At 31.0% G+C, this 20,730-nt stretch overlaps 1 protein-coding gene and 1 pseudogene across 1 annotated transcript; one reads left to right on the top strand and one right to left on the bottom strand.

Annotated features, from left to right (window-relative positions):
* Positions 1-7,170: 7,170 nt before the first annotated feature.
* LOC107864820 lies at positions 7,171-12,043 on the bottom strand. The gene is made up of 11 exons (XM_016711242.2): positions 11,845-12,043; positions 11,486-11,742; positions 10,844-11,335; positions 10,635-10,763; positions 9,933-9,992; positions 9,711-9,809; positions 9,157-9,222; positions 8,936-9,034; positions 7,897-8,082; positions 7,406-7,734; positions 7,171-7,264 (listed from the first exon to the last, which is right to left on the bottom strand). The coding sequence occupies exons 1-11, from the start codon at positions 12,041-12,043 to the stop codon at positions 7,171-7,173; spliced, it is 2,010 nt and encodes a 669-aa protein (XP_016566728.2).
* Positions 12,044-17,464: 5,421 nt separating this feature from the next.
* LOC107864821 lies at positions 17,465-20,384 on the top strand (annotated as a pseudogene).
* Positions 20,385-20,730: the final 346 nt, after the last annotated feature.

Below are 20,730 nucleotides of genomic sequence, written 5' to 3'. Positions count from 1 at the left end.
ATACCAACCCTTTTATAACTAATTACACCCTATCTCACTTTTCTTAAAATCTTTACTCTCTCTCCCTTTTTAATATACATAACTTTCGATTAATATACATATAATACTATGTATATCTGATAATATTTCTGGCGTATAAAAATGAAATAACGGATTCCTTCCTTTAATTATGCTTTTAATTCAACAAATTAAATTAGTGGATTAATGTCTTCCTTAAATTATGTAACAACTGCTGATTTTGAAATTTTGAATTAGTCAAATACATTTTAAAAAGCTCATACGTAATTCACATATACAGAAAAAACCACAGATTTTGTTGATTCTGTTGAAAAAAAAAATTCTTCGACTTCAAGAAAAACAAATAACACTCAATTCACACAAAAAAAAAAAGTGCAGTCACTGTTTATGTTGATAGTGTTGAAGAAAAAAATTTGAATTCGACATCAAGAAGATGAATATTGCTATACTTTTGAGATACGCTGGTAAGTGGAGAACAGAAACGGAATATGTAAATTATAAAAGCGAAGGAATAGTTGTTGCGGAATCAGTAAGTTAAATGAAGTTGATTTCGTCAATTGCTACGGAATTAAACATTGATGAACTTCGAAAAACTATTGAGGTACGTTATGTAGTCGACGGCAATGCTTCACCTTTTCATATCTGTAATGACAATGGAGTACGGTTGTATGTCGAGTTGAAGAAAGTGCAACCAGCCTTCTTGATGTATCCATTGTGCATATCAACAATTGATAAGTCTTCCAATGAGATACAGTTTGATAGAGATACTGGAGCTGTTGTTTGCGTGGAGGGTGTTGAATCAGACACTATGGCTCTAGCAATTGCAGAGACGCATAATCAATATGCGTTGTATATTCTGGAATTCGATCTTGATAATTTTATTTGTGATAGTAAGAGCATTGATATAAAGGTGGAACAGATGTATAAGGATAAAAAGACGCTCGTTTCTGTGATGTCAAAGTATGTTGTGACACATGGATTCAATTCAAGAGCTAAACGTTCAGATAAAAAAAGGTAATAAATTTATTTTGTTGTGTTAGAAATATTTTTTGGTAAACTGTATAGATTATGTTAAGTTAGTTATGTTGTAATTTATTTATGGATTGAAATTGTTATGAACTGAAGCGGATATGTAATTGAAATTTTTTTATCGCATGAAGTGATTGATTGTAGGTTTAAGTAAACATTCTATATTGTTTGTTTATGTTAATGTGGTGTTGTAGTACTAGAACAATGAATAAAAGAATGTGCAGAAAGCAAGAAGCGTATGTAATTCTCAAATGTTTAACATATACATAATATTTCTTATGTATATGTATGTTTCTGATATCAACATTTTAAACATTCGAAATTAGTTTAGATGCATAAGTTTTTTTTTACATTTCAACTGATGACTTATAAAAAATGTCTATGTTGTAAATGTGGAATAAAATCAATGTTATTCGGGCATGTAATATATATTTTTTTCTAGTTTTGTTATAGTTTCTCTGAATAGTAACATTGAAATGTTACGAACATCCACAAAAACTTATTATAGTATATGTTACTGCATATTGCAACTATTTTCTCTGATGCCATAATGAGGATTGTGAATGGATGTTGGAAGCATCTAGCTATCAAAAAAACAGATGTTTTATCATCAGAGATTTAATCCAGAACATTTATGTCGTTTGAGTGATAGGGTTCTGAAGAATATTATGGCGACTACTGCTTTTGTGTGTGAATTCGCGGTTCCTAAATTAGTTAACTATGAATGAAAGTACACACCGGAAGACATCATGGAAGAAATGAAAGTTGTATATGGTGTTGATATAAACTATATGAAGGCATGACGTGCAAAGGAGCGCGCCATAGCGATGCTTAGAGGTAGTCCAACTATGGGTATAGACAGATGTCGAGATACATATACATGTTGAATAATGTCTATCCAAATTCTCACATTGCAATGCATAAGTCTTGGGATAATCGATTTATGTATCTTTTTATAGCGTTGCATCCAATGATAAGGGGTTTTGAGTTTTGTAGACCTGTTGTAGTTGTTAATGGTGCGCATTTAAGTGGACCATATCAAGGGACTTTCCTGTCAGCAAGTACATTCGACGGTGCAGGTATGATATTTTTCATTTATATTTGTTTAGAATTTGTATTTCATTGTAAAATATATGTTGTAGTCTAACAAATTAGTTTTGACAACTTATCAATATTAATATAGTTTATACGTAAATTAGGATGCATTTTACCGCTTGTGTATGGAGTTGTGGATACGGAAAATGACAGCTCATGGTCCTGGTTTTTCAACCAATTCAAAGCTGCTTTTGGAGAACGTGACAACATGTGTGTTGTCTCTGATCGAAATGAAAGTATCATCAAAGCAGTTAGTGTTGTATATCCAAATGTCTCACATCTTGCATGTATTTAGCATCTCTGAAAAAAATATTTGTAGTTACTTTCGAAAAAGCAAAGAAAATATTAGTGATTTGTATTATTCAATAGCCAAGGCTTATCGAAAAGAGGATTTTGACTACCTAGTGGCAAATATTGAAAAAGCTGATTCGAGAGTGAAAAAATATCTACAAGAAGCTGGATATGAAAAGTGGAGTAGGTGTCATTAACCGGTAAACTGAGTTCGGATGATGACTTCGAATATTGCTGAGTGTATTAATATGTGTTTGGTGGAGGCCAGAAAATTGTCAATATATGAAATCTTAGAAGAGGCACGAATTTTATTTGGATCTTGAAACTGTAAAAACAGTGAGATAGCTTCATATACAAGTACAACTTTGGGTCGTAGATTTGATGAAATCTTAACTCTCAATGGTATGAAAGCATTGAGGATGACGGTATGTATTAATTTTTGTGAGTTTTTACCATGCAGTTATATGTATTGAACTTATTGATCCTGTTGCTGTTTTATGAAAAAAAAATGGAAAAAATTGCAATGAATAAGGTGTTTTTGCCCAACTGTTTGATAAAAATATAAAATGTAGAGTAACAAATGATTATGTGTGAATGAGTTAGAAATGTTGATTAGACGGGCTTGTATGATGGGTACTATAGACTACAAACTTATGTATGTTATTAAAAATACATTACAGTGTTATGTATATAATGTACATAAACATAACTTTCGATTAATATACATATAATACTATGTACATCTGATAATGTTTCTGGCGTATCAATGGTACGAAAGCGATGAGGATGACGGTATGTATCAATTTTTGTGAGTTTTTACCATGCAGTTATATGTATTGTTATAATCAAATTAAACATTTTATTTTTTCAAAATGAAATAAAAATTACTGATAAAGTTCAATGCATGTATTTTTTATTCTCTTCAGGTTAAGGCGTCTTCACCGTATATATATTCAGTTTATGAATCTAGACGAAGATACATTATCGACCTTGAAAGTGAGTCATGCAGCTGTTGGAGGTTCCAAATAGACCAAATATCTTGTGCTCACGCTATTGCCGTATTGAAATCTAAACATGTAAAGGAATTTGGTCCATATTATTTTGAATACTACAAACCAGCTACTTTGGTGAAGACTTATGAAGTTTCAATCATTCCCATGCTAGATAGGACAGACTGGAATGTTCCTAATAGTGTACCTGAGGAAGAAGTGTTGCCCCCGATATTCAAAAGGCTTCCAGGAAGGCCGAAGAAAGGGCGGAAGAAAAAATATAGCGAAACACTTTCATCAAGCACAAATCGTTGCGGACGTTGTGGACATGAAGGACACAATACTCGTTCCTGCAATTTCTTCCCAAAAGAGAATTAAGTTTTAGTTTTTGTTGACTCTTGAAGATTAATCACTCGATTATTCTTTTTCTGTTTTTTAGAAATGAAGTTAATCAACAGTTTTTGTTTGCTATTTTAAAATTGAAATAAGTAAGATTTTTGTTCAATTTATGATTGATTTTGGTCAATTTATTGCTCCATTTTTTATGTGTATTTGTTTACTGGTATTAAGTATTTTTATTTTTTTGTAAGTATTTGTCTGCATAGTTAAACTCATCAATTTTTAGATTTAGTTTGAAATTTTAACATTCAAACTATCAAAAAGAAAGTTAAGTATTTGTTTACTGAGTTTCTATCAGATATAGTTTGCCATTTTTTGCTCACATTTTTTTGTGTATTTATTTTTATTTGTTGATAAATATGTCTTATTAATGACAAACAATGCATATTTAAATGTATGTAGCTTATAAGATTGTATGTATGTTAAAAGCTTATAAGATGGATATGTAAATTATGAGTTTGTTCTATGAATGAGTGGTGTTGAAAAATATTCTATGAACATTTCGAAATTTATAAAATTATTTAGACTAAATGCAGTGTAGTTGACATGTAAATGGATTCTAAAAATTATATTTAGGCATAAGAATGAAGGTATAAACAATATGTATATGTTGACATATACACACATTCAAGAAAAAATAAAATATGCTAAGTTGCTATATATAGGAATGAAGAAATATGTTTTGTAGTTTAGAGTACTGTGTATATTTTTACATATACACTCAATCAGGAAGCTAATTTGGTTTGTTCATTATAAGCATAGGATAGTGTTGTGTAGCTGTGTATATTACTACGTATACACTCAAACATGAAGCTAATTTGGTTTGTTCTTTTTAAGCATAAGATTGTGTTGTGTATATTACTACATATACACTCAATCAGGAAGTTAATTTGGTTTGTTCTTTATAAGCATAGGATAACAATTATACACACAACAAACAATACAATAGTTTAATAATGCAATAAGCGTATAATATACATATGACATCATCGGTATACAATATGTATATGTATACGTAGTCGTACATATTTAAAAGAATAAAAACATAAACTTAAATGATATGTTATTTGTATAAAAGAAATGTGGTTTGTAAGCATTTGTTTATCAATATTATTTAGTATACATATGTATATGTAGATTAGTTCATGAATATATATAGAACGACAAATCATGTTCACAAAAGAATAATAAGCAAAGAAATTTTTATCATTAATCCATAAACATTGCTTAAAAAACTGTTAAAACAAATTTATAATAAGAAAAAATTCTAAAGTTGTTGAAAATGCAACATTCCAAATAAAATCCATATTAGTAAGTATTTTGTAAATCATAATAAACTGTCCTCCTACCCAATTCTAACAATGACTATTTCATCAGGAATTAAGTGTTTTGTTCGCCTTGATCTTGGAGAGTCTTCATTCTCACTGACATAATCCTTTTTTGCTTTCTGAAAATCATAATTTTTTAGGAGAGATGTGTATCGCATAAGATGGTATGCCGCTTCAAAATCAACTGTTGGGACTGACATTCCTTCGCTTATGTATTCTGCATTTCCAGCAACAAAAACTTCGCAGTCTCTGTCACAAAAAAATAAACACATTATATAATTGTAACACATTGTAAAATAATATTTAAGAAAACACTAAGTGCAGATTACTTACAGACTATCACAATCTTGTTGAAAAATGTTTTGCACATACTCAACCTCAAATGTATTGGTATTCAGTAACTGCGTCATATCACTCAGTTTATCCCTATATGCATCAAGGTTTGGTCAGTCTGTACGGGATGTTTGTTCAAAAAATTCACTGTCAAACAAAAAGGTTGGGAGCATCATCGCCAAGTTCTGAATCTCGGCGGATGAGTCCATATTTCTTATGTTGGACAACGAATTATAGACGCGTATACGTCTATCCTTTAGAGCTATAACAACTAACACCCAGTGGAAATTCTGATTGCAGTTCATTGGAACATACACCTCATCAACAAGGTGCCAGGGCAACCCAGATGGTATTGAAAATCCCTTGATTATGTTGTTTACTAAATTTTCATTGTCGGCGACAACTACAGACTCAGCATAATCCTGTTGAGTAGAAAGTACCATGTCCGAATCATTAGGATAATATCTACGATATGTCTTCTCCACATAATTCTTGAAAAAATAGTTTGTTGTGGTAAATCGGTGTTCTTGATCAGTCTGTAATTTTGATTTCTTGCGCAAGTGATAAAATATCACATCAATATGCTACAAAATTAAAATACAAAGAAGAGACATTAGGTTGATGTACAATGTGAACATATTTATATATGTATACAAACAGTAAGAATAGGTAAAAAAAGTAAACATAATTGTGGAGTTTATATATATAACTTGCAGGCAGTTACGATAAAATATTTTAATCTGCACAGGTGTATAATGGATCTGCACATACGTATAGTTATTCATTGCAATTCTGCACATACATAGAATGAATCCTACATATACAAAGAATTCAGAGGAATATTTCTTTATCCGGTATTCCATACCTTATTGAACATGATAAACACATAATATGTGAGTCCATATGCTTAAAACATTTTATGTACGTTACAACTAGTAATTGCATTACACATCTAGTACATAGGTTGTATATGAACAATACATAAAAAATAATGAATATAAGCAAGAGATTTTATTACACAGTTAACGATATATATCAGTCATGTATTTGTTTGAAATATACTTAGGTAATGTCATTACCTTAACCAGATGGTACTATATGTATATATATTTAATATACAAATTATATATGTATATGTACATAATAATACACAGGATAACAAACAAATGTTAAATTTATGTATATGTTCTTCACATAAATATGTAATATTCCTTACCTGAAAAATAAATATTTAAAACAAAAGAACAAAGTATGTGTAGAACATATACATACTTACTAATACGTACAAACATAAGAAATGATGAATATAAGTAAGACATTTCATTTAACAGTTAGCGATATGAATGAGCTATGTATTTGTTTGAAATATACATGGGTAATGTTCATAACTTTAAACAGATGGTAATATATGTAAATATATTTACTATAAAAATGTTATATGTATATGTACATAACAATACACAATATAACAAACAAATATAATATTTATATATATGTTCTTCACATGTAGAACATGTGTATATGAACTACAAAGATCAATGTTTTCAAACTGTAACACATTCTTTGTAAGTGTAATATGAATAAGATGCCAATATAAGTATGTATGTATGAAAATTTTTAAAAAGTAATATTCACATTAAAAATACCTCATCATTCCAGCATGAATTTTTCTGCGACATCAAGTAAAATCAATTTTTAGAATGAGCATGAGCAACAACAAAATCATATTGCTGAACTTCAAGGGAAGATGCTTTTGCTTTGTAGTGTTCATTATTCATTTTTCTATAAAAATTTGAATAAATGTATTAAGAAAAATGTGTAAATTGTACATGCATATTCACGAAACAAAATAATATTTGTATTGTTATAACTCACTTTTTTGAATGAAACTTCAACAGACCCTCAAGAACTCATTTTTCGTACTGTTCAATGATAGAACTTGGCATATCGTCATATATTCCATAACCTTCAAATGCAAATGTCTGTTTGAATTCTGTGCTTTCATCCTCAAGGACCTTTGAACCAGATGCAAAGTCAGTTGTATATGGTGACTTGAAAATTCTTGACCTTGTCCTGGTTCGTTTAGCAGGAATTTTTACAGCTAGATGAGCCGCAACAACTGAATCAGGATAATTTGATGGAATCTGGCTATCAAATAGGGAATGCAAGTTAATTGTTTCATCCACCGATTTAGCAACTTCAAGCGGAATATCATCTATCGGTGCTATCAAACCTTGCATTATAGCATCGATCTCCAATTGAGCAGATTCTGAAAGGGTACTCAAGTATTAATCCTATATAAATAATTAGATGTATATAATGTAAGTTTTCTTTAAACAAGTTTGTAAAGAAAAAAAAATTGACTATAAATATTGACAGTGCAATTATGAAAAAAATTTACTTTATGTATTTACCGAATGATCTTTATGGATATTCTCAGGATTTTGTACATTAGAGTAATCCGAATTCTGATTTACAACTGCATCGACAAGAGCATTCAATGTGGCAGTTTTAATATCCTCCATTTCCTGATTCACCATTTCTTCGACATGCGCATTTAATGTGAAAGTTCCAACATCCGAACTAAATCCTTCAAAATCCTGTTATATATTAAAAAACATATACAAAACTAAATAAGTATATTTTTACGAAATAATAACTTTTATACTATGAGATATATCTAACCTTAAAAGGTTTTTATACATTTTATCACAAGCAATTTCTGGGTGCAATGAGTTATTACTGTATCCGAGAATCGAAAATATTTTAAATGTGCACGAAATGGTTATGATGATGTTTCCTTTTTTTGAGGCATTAGCTATGTATATTATAAACATATACATATAACAAATGACATATACAAACTAATAACAAATATAACTATAGAGAACATCAGTCAACGTACACAAGAAACAAATCTAAGTTTTATTTTAATTTTTTCTTTAATACAAAATTTGAAACTAACTATGTGAAACTGCCTTTTTTGTAAAAAATATCTTTTTTCATTTTTGTTCCTCTGTTGGAAAGAATTCTATATCAGCCTGCTCATTTGACGGAACATGTTCCTATTGTATACATTCCACATCATGATCTTGTTGATGCTATAGATGTTGTTTGGAAAAATACAATAAATAAATCATTATTGTTAAATAAGTTATAAAAATATACTACACAGTACTGTATGTTGTCAATTATACACAAAATATTTTTGTTATTTATAAAATACTAACTACATAGTTATGTATGATAAGTTGATATACATAACATAGTTATGTATGATAAGTTGATATACATAACATAGTTATGTATATTAAAAAATATCTATAACTTTAGTATTTAACATGTTTAATGTCCAAAACATAGATGAAATGTATTTGAATATATACATGACTGTGTGTGTATAGATTTTATATCAATATCTCACTTGAGAAAAAGTCATTTTGTAAAAAATACCTTTTTTCCTTTATCTTTCGAACTAGTGACGATATCCATGTCTTTGGAATTGTCTACTGATGGAACTCCCCCAGTTGTAAACCCTCCAAGTTCATCATCCTTGTGACATTAGGATTACATATGTGTAAGAACAACATCATCATAGGAAAAAATGCATAGTTATAAAAACTTATCATTTTTGCATTATCTGCATTAGTTGAAAAAAAATTCGTATGAACAACCTGTTCTTTTGATGGAACATCTTCCTTTTGTAAATATTCCACATCTTGAACTTGTTGATCCTGTTGCTATTTTATGAGAAAAAATGTGAAAAATATTGCAATGAATGAGGTGTTTTTGCCCAAATATTTGATAAAGATATAAAATGTAGAGTAACAAATGATTATGTGTGAATGAGTTAGAAATGTTGATAAGACGGGCTTGTATGATGGGTACTATAGACCACAAACTTATGTATGTTATTAAAAATACATTACAGTGTTATGTATATAATCTACATATACATACCATTGCAGTACTGTATGTTGTCAATTATACACAAAATATTTATGTTATTTATAAAATACTTACTACATAGTTATGTGTGATAAGTTGATATACATGACACAATTATATATATATATATATGTATATATATATATATATATAGCTTTATTATTTAACTTATTTAATGTACAAAACATATATGAAATGTATTTGAATATATACATGACTGTGTGTGTATAGATTTAATATCAATATATTACTTGAGAAAAAGTCATTTTGAAAAAAATACCTTTTTTCCTTTATCTTTCGAACTAGTGACGATATTCATCTCTTCGAAATTGTCTATTGATGGAACACCCCCAGGTGTAAACCCTCCAAGTTCATCATCCTTATGACATTAGGATTACATATGTGTAAGAACAACATCATCATAGGAAAAAAATGCATAGTTATAAAAACATATCATTTTTGCATTGTCTGCATTAGTTGAAAAGAAATTTGTATGAACAACCTGTTCTTTTGATGGAACATCTTCTTTTTGTAAACATTTCATATCTTGAACTTGTTGATCCTGTTGCGGAAAAAAAATATGAAAAAAAATTTGCAATGAATGAGGTGTTTTATACCCAAGTGTTTGATAAAGATATAAAATGTAGAGTAACAAATATAATATTGAATTCATCCGACATATATAATTGATTATGTGTGAATGAGTTAGAAATGTTGATAAGATGGGTTTGTATGATGGTTACTACAGACTACAAACTTATGTATGTTATTAAAAATACATTACAGTGTTATGTATATAATCTACATATACATATCAAGTTATGTATATTGAACAATACACATAATTTTGATGTACAAGATAGAGATGAAATATATTAGGATATATAAATGGCTGTGTGTTTGTATTTTATGTATATTTAGATATATACATAAGTGTGTGTATTTATTTTGTAACATCCATAATTGTATCGTATTAACACTACAAGTTTGATTAGTCAACAACCTGTTTATGTACAATGAAGTATTCTATGTAAGTGAACAATTTTCAACGAAATTAAAGTAAAAAATTCTATCAACAATTTATGTTGTATATCAATATTATAGAAAATTGTGATATATATAAAAAATGATAATGTCACGAATGTACTTCAATAGTTAAATACAAAAATCATTAATTGTGATAAGTAAAATTAGTTAAATTTACCTTCTCATAGGCGTGTTTGATGTGTTTCGGCATGCACATAAGTTTTGCGTGTTGTTTATTTCCTTTGTCATTTGATTCTTCATCTTGTTTAACCATTGCTTTGTGAAGGAAGGTGAATTTTTGATCAACCTGCAAATAAAAAAATAATAAATTTGATAATGTTTGTACAATTTAATTGTACATAGTGTTTGCTATATGCAGAAACTTACATAAGACTGTAAGAAGAACTTCAACTCATTCCACTTTTGGTCAAAACTGTCCTGATGACCTGACTTGTCGGATGATGATGGAGTTAGCATTGGTGCATCAAGATGCTCTGAATCAGAAGTCCGTGATTGATATATTGGCATACTTTTTTCTGAAACAGATGGTGGAGTTTTCTCGCTATCTTGCATAGGAACAGTTGTAGTATCAAATCGGACTGTCCTCCTTTTCTTCGTAGGTTGCGATGTGGATGCATGAGTACTCAGACCTGCCTTCATTAGGATTTCAGGTGGTGGAATAGTACTGAAATCTTCAAAACCTTGATGGTCCATGTCTGATTGAGTATGTATGTCGACAGCGTGTCTTTTATCACTACGATCTGGATAAGTATCATGTGATAAGGCAGATTCATCATTATTTAATTCAACCCCGTCGATTGTTGGCAAATCAAGCCTTTGTACTTCTTCATGAGTTGACCGTAAATTAGTGTACACAAACTGTTAAGCATTAAAAAATGGGTACATTAAGATTCACTGGAAAGTTAGCAGAGTGAAATACAAATTTAAACTCAAAATGTAGTACTAAGTGTTTATCTTGCTGAACATACCTGCCATGAACTTCTCATACTTAACCTTAATCCCAACTACCTTCCAGTTAAAAATTCTAGGAATTACATTACCGACACGCTCAGCTGTAGTACTGTCTACCTCAGAACAACATTCATACATCCAAACATTCAACACATGAGGCATTCCCCCAATAGAGTATAGCTGTTTTTGAACAAAAAACTCTTGTTTCCATGTTGCAATCAGCTTTTGAAAAGAAGCCTTTCCCCATGGAAATTGTTCATACCTGCTATCCTCCACCATCACAAAGTCCGATCGGCTAATAGTAGTATCACGTACTTGAGAAAACAAAAAGGTATGAATAAAGTATAGGATGGACATGTTCAAAGCATCGATATTGTTGTCGAAATTTTCCGCCTCGAATCGCTATACAAAAATACACTTTTTGACAGTATGTTTTGAACTTGGAAAGTACTTCGCCTTTAATACGGACTTAGATGAATGAGTATACAGGTGTTCCTCAATGTTCCCAGTACATTTAAGTTCAGATATTAAAGCAAACTCTGAAATAGTAAACTTCAGAATGGTTCCCTCGTAAACATGAATTTCATCCGAATTTCCTTGCTCTAACTCAACCATAAGTATACATTTGGAAATCTAACCCTGAAAATTACACTGGGGCATGTCCAGAAAGGACACGAAGATTGTTTGATGAAAAATATTGTAAGCTTCTTCACCAGTACAATTCTTTATATCTGAACCAACTACGCGGTTGCAATAACTATCGAAATGCAAAGAATGCGCAGGAATATTTTTTATCTAGTATTTCATACCCTATTGAAAATGAAGAACACATAATATGTGAGCCTATATGGTCAAAACATATACTGTACATAACAACTAGTCATTTCATTATACATCAAACAACATCTAACACATGAACGAATATATGGACATGACATAAAAAATCATGAATATAAACAAGGAATCTAATTACACATATAACAACACATGACATGTATGTGTTAGAAATATACATAGGTACTATTCATAACCATATACATCTAACATATATTTAATAGATGATTTTCTCCTACATCTTCTAACATTTGTATATTTAATAGATATTTAATACGTATGTATATCTATTAAATATACATATGTTCGATGTATATAAACACAACAATAAACAAGAAAATAAAATAAAATACAACTCTTTTGTATATGAATTACACATACAGATGTAATATTTGTTACCTCAAAAACAATATACACAACAAAAAACAACTCATACAGAAATATGATTTACATATACAAATGTAAATATTCAATGCATCAAAACACAGTACACAAAACACAGATAATAGAATGTATCTATATGTTCAACAACATAAAAAGAATAATGTATGTGTACAACACATACATACTTACTAATAGATACAAGCAGTAACTACATATGTATATGAACTACAAATATCAAGGTGTTCAAACCAATAGCATCAACAAAATGTATATGCAGAATATATAGACAGAGTAATTTTGTATTTGCACATTCAATTTTCACACTTAACTTCATACATACTTACTAATAGATACAAGTAGTAACCACATATGTATATGAACTACAAAAATCAAGGTGTTCAAACCAATAGCATCAACAAAAATGTATATGCAGAATATATACACAAAGTAACTTTGTATTTGCACATCCAATTTTCACACTTAACTTCACAACTCCAATAATCAATCACAACAGTTAAATACCATTTTCAAAAAACACAATATACCAATAACAAAAAATATTATAAAAGATGAAATACCTTTGGTAAACGAGGCCGACCATTATCCTTTTTTTCAATTTTCTTGATGATTCTCCAATTTCTTTTTTCGACCTTGAATTTGATGCTTTAGTAATCTTTTTCATCCTGATGGGGTCGTTAAGATTTTTTGATCCTTTTTTATAAAAGTTAGGTTCCTCATTAGCAAATAACAAGGGAACGACATCAACTAGTGAATTTTTTGTCTCGTTATTATCTAGCTGAGTTAGTCCTAAACTAAAGGAAGGAGAATCCTCCATTAACAAAGTACTAAGTTGCTACTTTGTTACTTCAAATAGAAGATTTTTTTTTAAAGAGAAGAAAAATGCAGATGATTAAACTATAATTTGGTAAAGTAGAAACCCATAAAATTAGTAAATCAAAACATGCAACAAAATCTTGTTTGAAAAATCTCGAAAATTTCAACTATTTTTTTTTTAAAAGGAAGAAAAATGCAGATGATTAAACTTTAATTTGGTAAAGTAGAAACCCATAAAATTAGTAAATCAATACATGCAACAAAATCTTGTTTGAAAATTCTCAAAAATTTCAACTAAGTAATGAAATTTTTTCTTAACAATAATCAAAAATTAAACATTTAGAATGTTAAAAGAAGATTCAGTTGAAACTGAAGAAGATTAAATTGAAATTGAATACCCTTGACTAGGAGTTGGACAGATACACGATTGATTTCAAACTTGGAACTGTCGCTTGATTGTAGCCGTACTTTTTGGGGAGAATTAGTGAACGTAAAAAGGGGGTTTAGCCGTACTTTGGGGGAAGATTTGGTGAAAGTAAAAAAGGGGTTTGTATGTATATGTAATTTATGAAGAGAAATTAAAAAAAGTGGTATAAATGTAGTATGTTTGGGGGATATGGGATCTTTTGTAATAAATGAAACATAATATGTGGGTTTATGTAGTTTTTAGTTATTTAAAAAGGCAAACTCAATATCGCAAGATTTATTTTATATTATTTCCACTCTATTCATTATGTTAGAAGTAAGCTCAAGTGATATTTCAGAACTTACGATCATACTAGCAATAGTATCGGGTGTATGCCACATCAAGTGCCTTGGCTCGGGGCGTGACAAACTTGGTATGAAAGCACAGAGTTTAAGTGTCCTTGGAAGTCTATGAAGTCATGTCTAGTAAAGTTCTAATTATGGGGTGTGATGCGCACCACACTTATAATCAGGAGGCTACAGGATATTTAAGAGATGTTCTCAATTTTTCACACTCTAAATCGTGCAATAGAGCTATTCGATAAGAAATTTTATCCAGATTCGTGCATTGCTCAAATTCCCCCGAAACGCCTTATATTCTAGGTGATAGAAGCATTAAAGATCAACTTCATATCATTCTTATATTTTCTGAGAAAGCCATCCAAAATTTAAGAGATCGCACGCGGCTTATGATAGCCTATTAGTGCATTTGAGTCCACTGATGTGAAAGAATGCACACTTATTTGTATTTGATCATGCGTTCGAGACAACTAGGATGTGTTCTCAAACTCCTCCTCTTATAAACTTTGTTTTCTGATGGCATCCTTGAGGGGGTAAAGTATGTATCAAATGTTGGGGTTTTATTGTCACCAAGAGATAGTGTAAATTAAGATAGATAAGCCAAAAGTGGTTGAATGACACTAGGGCCAGAATATGAATGTAGAAGTGTAGTAGCCTTAAAGTGGGGATAAAAGTCTCCAGGGGGCTATTAAGATCTATTATTTTGTTTTATCAGGAGTTTTCAGTGATATAGATGTGAGTTGTGTTGCTTTCCATGTAATAGTACTAGGCATAGACACTAAATTTGAATTGTGGATAACCATCGTGGTAATAATTGATAGTTTAAGGGGTGATAATGCTAGTTTTGGAAGATCCCATCGGAGAGGTTATAGAGGATACCTCAATAAGGCACTTTCATGACGGGATCTCTCTTTTAGTTTGATTTTCAGGATTTAAATATTTCTAATCAACCTTATTTTATTCTTTTGAGTAAGGTCAGGTTTTAATTATAAAATACCAAGTATAAAATAGTGCATAACCAACAATGTATCATACAAAATGAAGTGATCCCTACTAACAAGCTTGAGAAGTTCATATAGTGATCAAAACAATCTATCACACTTACACCAAAGTTTACACCAAAGTATTAAGAAATGAGTCTCGTTTTTCCGTCAAAGCAAGTAAAAGAAGTAAAATTCTTCAACAACTAATTTAAAGAAGCGACCTTTCGACCGCTTCTCCATAAAAAAGATAGATATTTTGGATCATTGACTTCACTTTTAAAATATTCTGCAAAGGAAAAAGTAAGTTATTAAAAAATTAAAGAGACATATTATCCTATTAGTAAGACGCCCGAGGCAAATTACTTGTGCCAAAATAGCCCCAACTATGGAATGATTGTTTCAAGCTGTAATTCCTAGAAGATTTTACAACTTGGCATTGGATGTATGATTATGGTTGAATTGCTGCATTTTTTTGGCTAAAAGGTTAATGACGAATCAAAAAATCAAACTTTATATGCGTAAAATCAACTACCTATTTATCACATAAAATGTTCTTAAATGTATTTAAATTTTGAAAATTGGTGGCACACAACTCTCCATTCCTCCTATGTGTTGATTCAAAATTATCAGCCACTGCAGGAAAGAAAAAAAGAGTGTGTATTTGATACAATATTCGTGTAATATTGTGAAATCGGTTGCTAAAAAAAAAATCTCTCACCGTTAAGAATATTCAACACTTATTCATTAAGTGTTTTGGACAATTCTTCGGTAAGTGTTTGCCAAGGAACTGCAATGACCTCCTCGAAACTACAGAAATGCATAATGCTCTTCAAATCTTGTCCAAATAATCTCTGCAAAGGAAGAAAAAGTATTATATGTACAACTTTAATCATTTCATCGGGAGGAGGGGTGGGTGGAGCGCAACTGATTTACCTCACATACTGTGTGACTTTTCAAATTCATAAATATATCAGCTAAAAATTCCCTGCATTATACACTGTAGAAGACTATATGATTTGTTAATTGTCGGCACCTTGAATTTACCTCTCTATGTTAGAAGGAGGAAATTATCACTTAGTTATATCAATCGGACAATACTTATTTACAAAAATCTAATTATCTCTTACTCGTTATCTCAGAGTAGGACTCATAACTATGGGTCTATCAAAAGTTAAAACCATTAAACATTTTTTTTATGTCCCCAAAAGTCAATCGCTCCCAAAATTTTTATTTTTATTATATACCTAGACTTTATTTTTATTATGTAATTAGTCACTATGCTTATTTATAGTTTATAACTTTATATGCCAATTTAAAGAACCAATTTCTTATTCTATAACTAGAATTTATTTTTATTACGAAAAAGGTATAAATATATTCCTGAATTATGATAAATGGTACTCCCTTCGTTTTAAAAAAATGACCTACTTTAACTTGACACAAAGTTTAAGAAAATAAACAAGACTTTTGAATCTTGTAGCCTTAAATTAAAGTTATGTTAAATGTACCAAAATATCCTTTAATCTTGTGGTCCTAAACATGTCATGTGAAAAGTTGAAATTAAAGTATTGTCAAAAAAGGAAAGGGGTCATTCTTTTTTAAACGGATTAAAAAAAAAAGCAAGTCATTCTTTTTGAAACGGAGGGAGTATATATATGCCCCTAGTTATACTTTGGTTACATTGATACCCTTCCCTTTAATGTTTAGGATTGTATATACCCCTGAACTTAACTGAGGAATACGTGTCCAAATCCTGGCGGCTGACCCATTTTTTAATTATATTTAACGTAAATAATTAAATTATTCAAATCAAATCTCCTATCCGGCCCACACCCGACCCGTTCCATGGAACATTCAGGAGAACCCCACAAAACTCACGCCACTCTCTCACTCTCCCACCCTCTCTTTCTCTAAATAAAAAAGGCAAAATGCTCTTCTGGATCCCTGTATTATGTCGGTTTTGTAAGTTGGACACTTCTACTTACATGTTTGTCATCTGGACCCTTGAACCCACTAAAAAGCAATATTTTAAACCCTATTTCGGTGTGTGTAACACACTTGCCTCCACGTCAGCTGCCACGTCATTTTTAAATATTATATTAAATTCCACATCAGCTTCCACATCATTTTCAATATTACATTAAATGCCACATAAGAAAATAAATATTTAAAAAATAAAAAACTAAATTAAGAATTAAAAAAAAATGGTGGGGGCTGGGCTTTCTCCTCCATCTCCATGGCTGCACCTGCCTCGACACCTTCCAAAACCTGTAAATTTTCACCACCACCACCACACAAACACAACACCATTGCAGAGGATCTCCCATTGCAGCCTCAAGTTGTTCCCATTGAAAAACAAATCACACACAACACGCCATACACACATAAGCTGATATATACACACAGCAATCCACACACATCCAATTCACAGATTCACACACACAAATTAAGCGAAAAAGGGAAGAAATCAGAGAAGACGCAAAAAGAATGGAGGGAGAATAGAGAAAAATCGATAAAGGAATTCAAAGAGGGAAAGAATTGAGAGAGAAAGAGGAAAAAACAAAAAAGAGTGACCGGAGAGAGACGCAAGAGAGAGAAAGCGCACGGAAGCTCCCCGTTTTCGATGAGTTCTCGCCAGAAAACCATGTCATCTGCTCCATCCCACCAAAAATCCGACCCAAAGCTCCATTAACGATCTCAAACCGCTAAATTCGACCACTATTGTCGATTCTGATGTATTATTAAGCTTTACTATGCTTCCAAAATAAATTAATTTATCATTCACAATGTGTGCCCACGAAATCCTTCAAAAAATTTATGTTGGCCAAATGTTTGTTGCTCCTTTTTCTTCAATTCCATTTAATTCTTCTAATTTTTTTTTCTAAGAAGGATAATTCTTCTAATATTTATGGTATAACTTGTTTCCGTATTAACTTTAATAGCTTTTGTGAAGGTGGTGGATGGGACGGTGGTGGTGGACGGGGACGGTGAAGAAGAGGGAGAAAAAGAATGTGTGGAAGAGAAGGAGGAGGGGAGGGGGGGTTAAGGGCTGACTGCCCTCTTTTAAAAAAATAAATAAATTAATATTACTTTTTTTAAAAAAATTATTTTTAATTTTTTAATATAAAATTAATTAAAAAATGACCCCACTCGCAGCTCATGCGCGTGTGATCACACACTTTATCCTAGTCAGTCATTTCAATGCCATATGGGCAAAGTCAACAGTCAAAGGATGTAAAATATTATTTTTTAGTAGGTTTAAGGGTGCAGATGACAAACATATAAGTAGAAATGTCCAACTTACAAAACCGATATAGTACAGGGATCCAGAAGAGCATTTTGCCAATAAAAAATAAAAAAAATCTTAATGAAAGCTTCTCCTTTTCATTACTCTTTTTCTTATTCAGAAAAAAATGTTTTCTTATTGTGAAAAATCGTAATAAATTGGGTGCATTTTTTATTTTCATCGAAACATCGAAGTTTCTAAAGAATTATTTTTTGAGTCTGAATTTAGGAGTTTGTTGTTGTTGATTCTGTGATTTGTGCTCAATCATCTAAATATTTGTTTCTCTTATCATCGTATAAATTCCAGGGATTAGATTACGTTATTGTTGAGGCAAGAAAGCATAAAATTCGATTAATCCTCAGCCTTGTAAACAATTTAAAAGCTTATGGTGGCATTGCTCAATATATGAGGTGGGCGCAAGAAGCAGGTACAAACGTGTCTTCATCAAGAGATGCATTCTTTACAAACCCAACGGTCAAAGCATATTACAAATCTTTTGTCAAGGTATGTTCAAATTTCAAAATTATAACATTTGGCAATGTTAATTGAATACACTTTGAAGAAGTTTTTTTCCCTTATTTCTAGCGATAGCCCTTTGCTTTCTTTTCTCATATTCTCAGTTGAATTACTAATATATGTTGTACATTTAGAAGGTTCAACACTGTTGTGAAAGTATCCAAGGTGGCATTTATAAAAGATTATAGCTTCTTAATAGTCTAAGTGTTTAACATAGATTTCTTAGTTAGCCAACTTCTTTTTATATATCTTAGTGTGATTAAATAAGCACATTATAATTCGTTACTCTTTTTTGGGCACGATAGGCTGTTGTCACAAGAAAAAACTCCATAATTGGAGTTAAATATTCATAAGAACCACCCATATTTGCGTGGGAACTCATAAATAAGCCTCGTTGTGAGTCCAGTAAATCAGCTTCTGCTCTCCAGGTTAGTTTTTGAATTATACGGTTTGCTAGTGAGATTTGGTCCTCTCAATGACACTAGAAAATCGGCAATTTTGAAGCAAGGAATATAAAGCATCTGGCATAGATTACTCACTAGCAATCATGTCACCCTGTAACTACAGTAACATTTATGACACTGTAGTTTGTATGTCAATAGACCTGGAACAATACATAAAGCAGTTTTAGTGGTAATTTCATGAACAAGAGTGGATAGCAGAGATGTCTGAATTTGTCAAAAGTTTGGATTAGAAGCATCTTGTGACTAATGGACTCGAAGGCTTTTACGTTGTGGAAAAACTCGGAAGCGTTGGATTGAACCCAGGGAAATGGGCAGCATCACTTGGAGTGGACTTCATTGAGAACTCTGCAATTGACAACATTGACTTTAATTCCGTTCATGCTTACCCCCACATTTGGTTAGTCAAGCTGAGTAAATTTACTTAAAATCAGATAAATTGTCAAGTAGTATATCTAGAAGCTTATGTTCGTTATGTCCTCTTGCAGGATCAAATATATAAATTCAGATACGAAAGTAGACTTTCTATCTCGTTGGATTGATTCTCACATTAGTGAAGCTGAAAAGATCCTTAAGAAGCCGGTTTTTTCACAGAAGCTGGTTTCCCTTCGAGTATACAGAAGAACAACAGAAATATTTTTCTGAAAATAGTCTTTGACAAGATTTACGGGTCAGCAAAGAAGAGGAAAACCGGTGCAGGAGCCTTAGTTTGGCAACTATTGGTGGAAGGAATGGAACGATATGATGACAAGTTCTCGTTTATAGCCTGAAACCATCCCTCGACCTATAAACTGATGGTACAACAATCTTGCAGACTACTCAATACATCTACTTAAGGTCTCACACAAAAAAAACTCAATTAAAAGCATCCTTGTTTGGCTAATACATTTTAAATATAAATGTCTTTTGAGTAGACGGACATTACAGGTGAAACAATGAAATGTGCTTTGGCTGGACCATCCTTCATATGTTAGCAACGAGCCAAACACGAGTTTGAAGTTCTAGATAAGTGTAAGAACAATTTTTTTTTTCAAGTATACATGTGAAATCAAAATTGTGTTGGTGTGTATTATGATCTCAGTTGTACATATATACTACAATAGCAATAGCAATGTGAGTGATCAGTTCATTTTCAATGAAATAATCAGATATTTTCCAAATTCTTGTGATTATTTTTCTGGTTTAGCAATCTTGTTAGTATTACTTAGTTATATTAATCCAGATTCCAGTTTTCTTCTA

This window comes from Capsicum annuum, chromosome 3 (assembly GCF_002878395.1).
Source record: "Capsicum annuum cultivar UCD-10X-F1 chromosome 3, UCD10Xv1.1, whole genome shotgun sequence".
Taxonomy (NCBI): domain Eukaryota; kingdom Viridiplantae; phylum Streptophyta; class Magnoliopsida; order Solanales; family Solanaceae; genus Capsicum; species Capsicum annuum.
The sequence above is the reverse complement of the archived record's forward strand: the minus strand, read 5'-3'. Positions and strand labels throughout refer to the sequence as shown.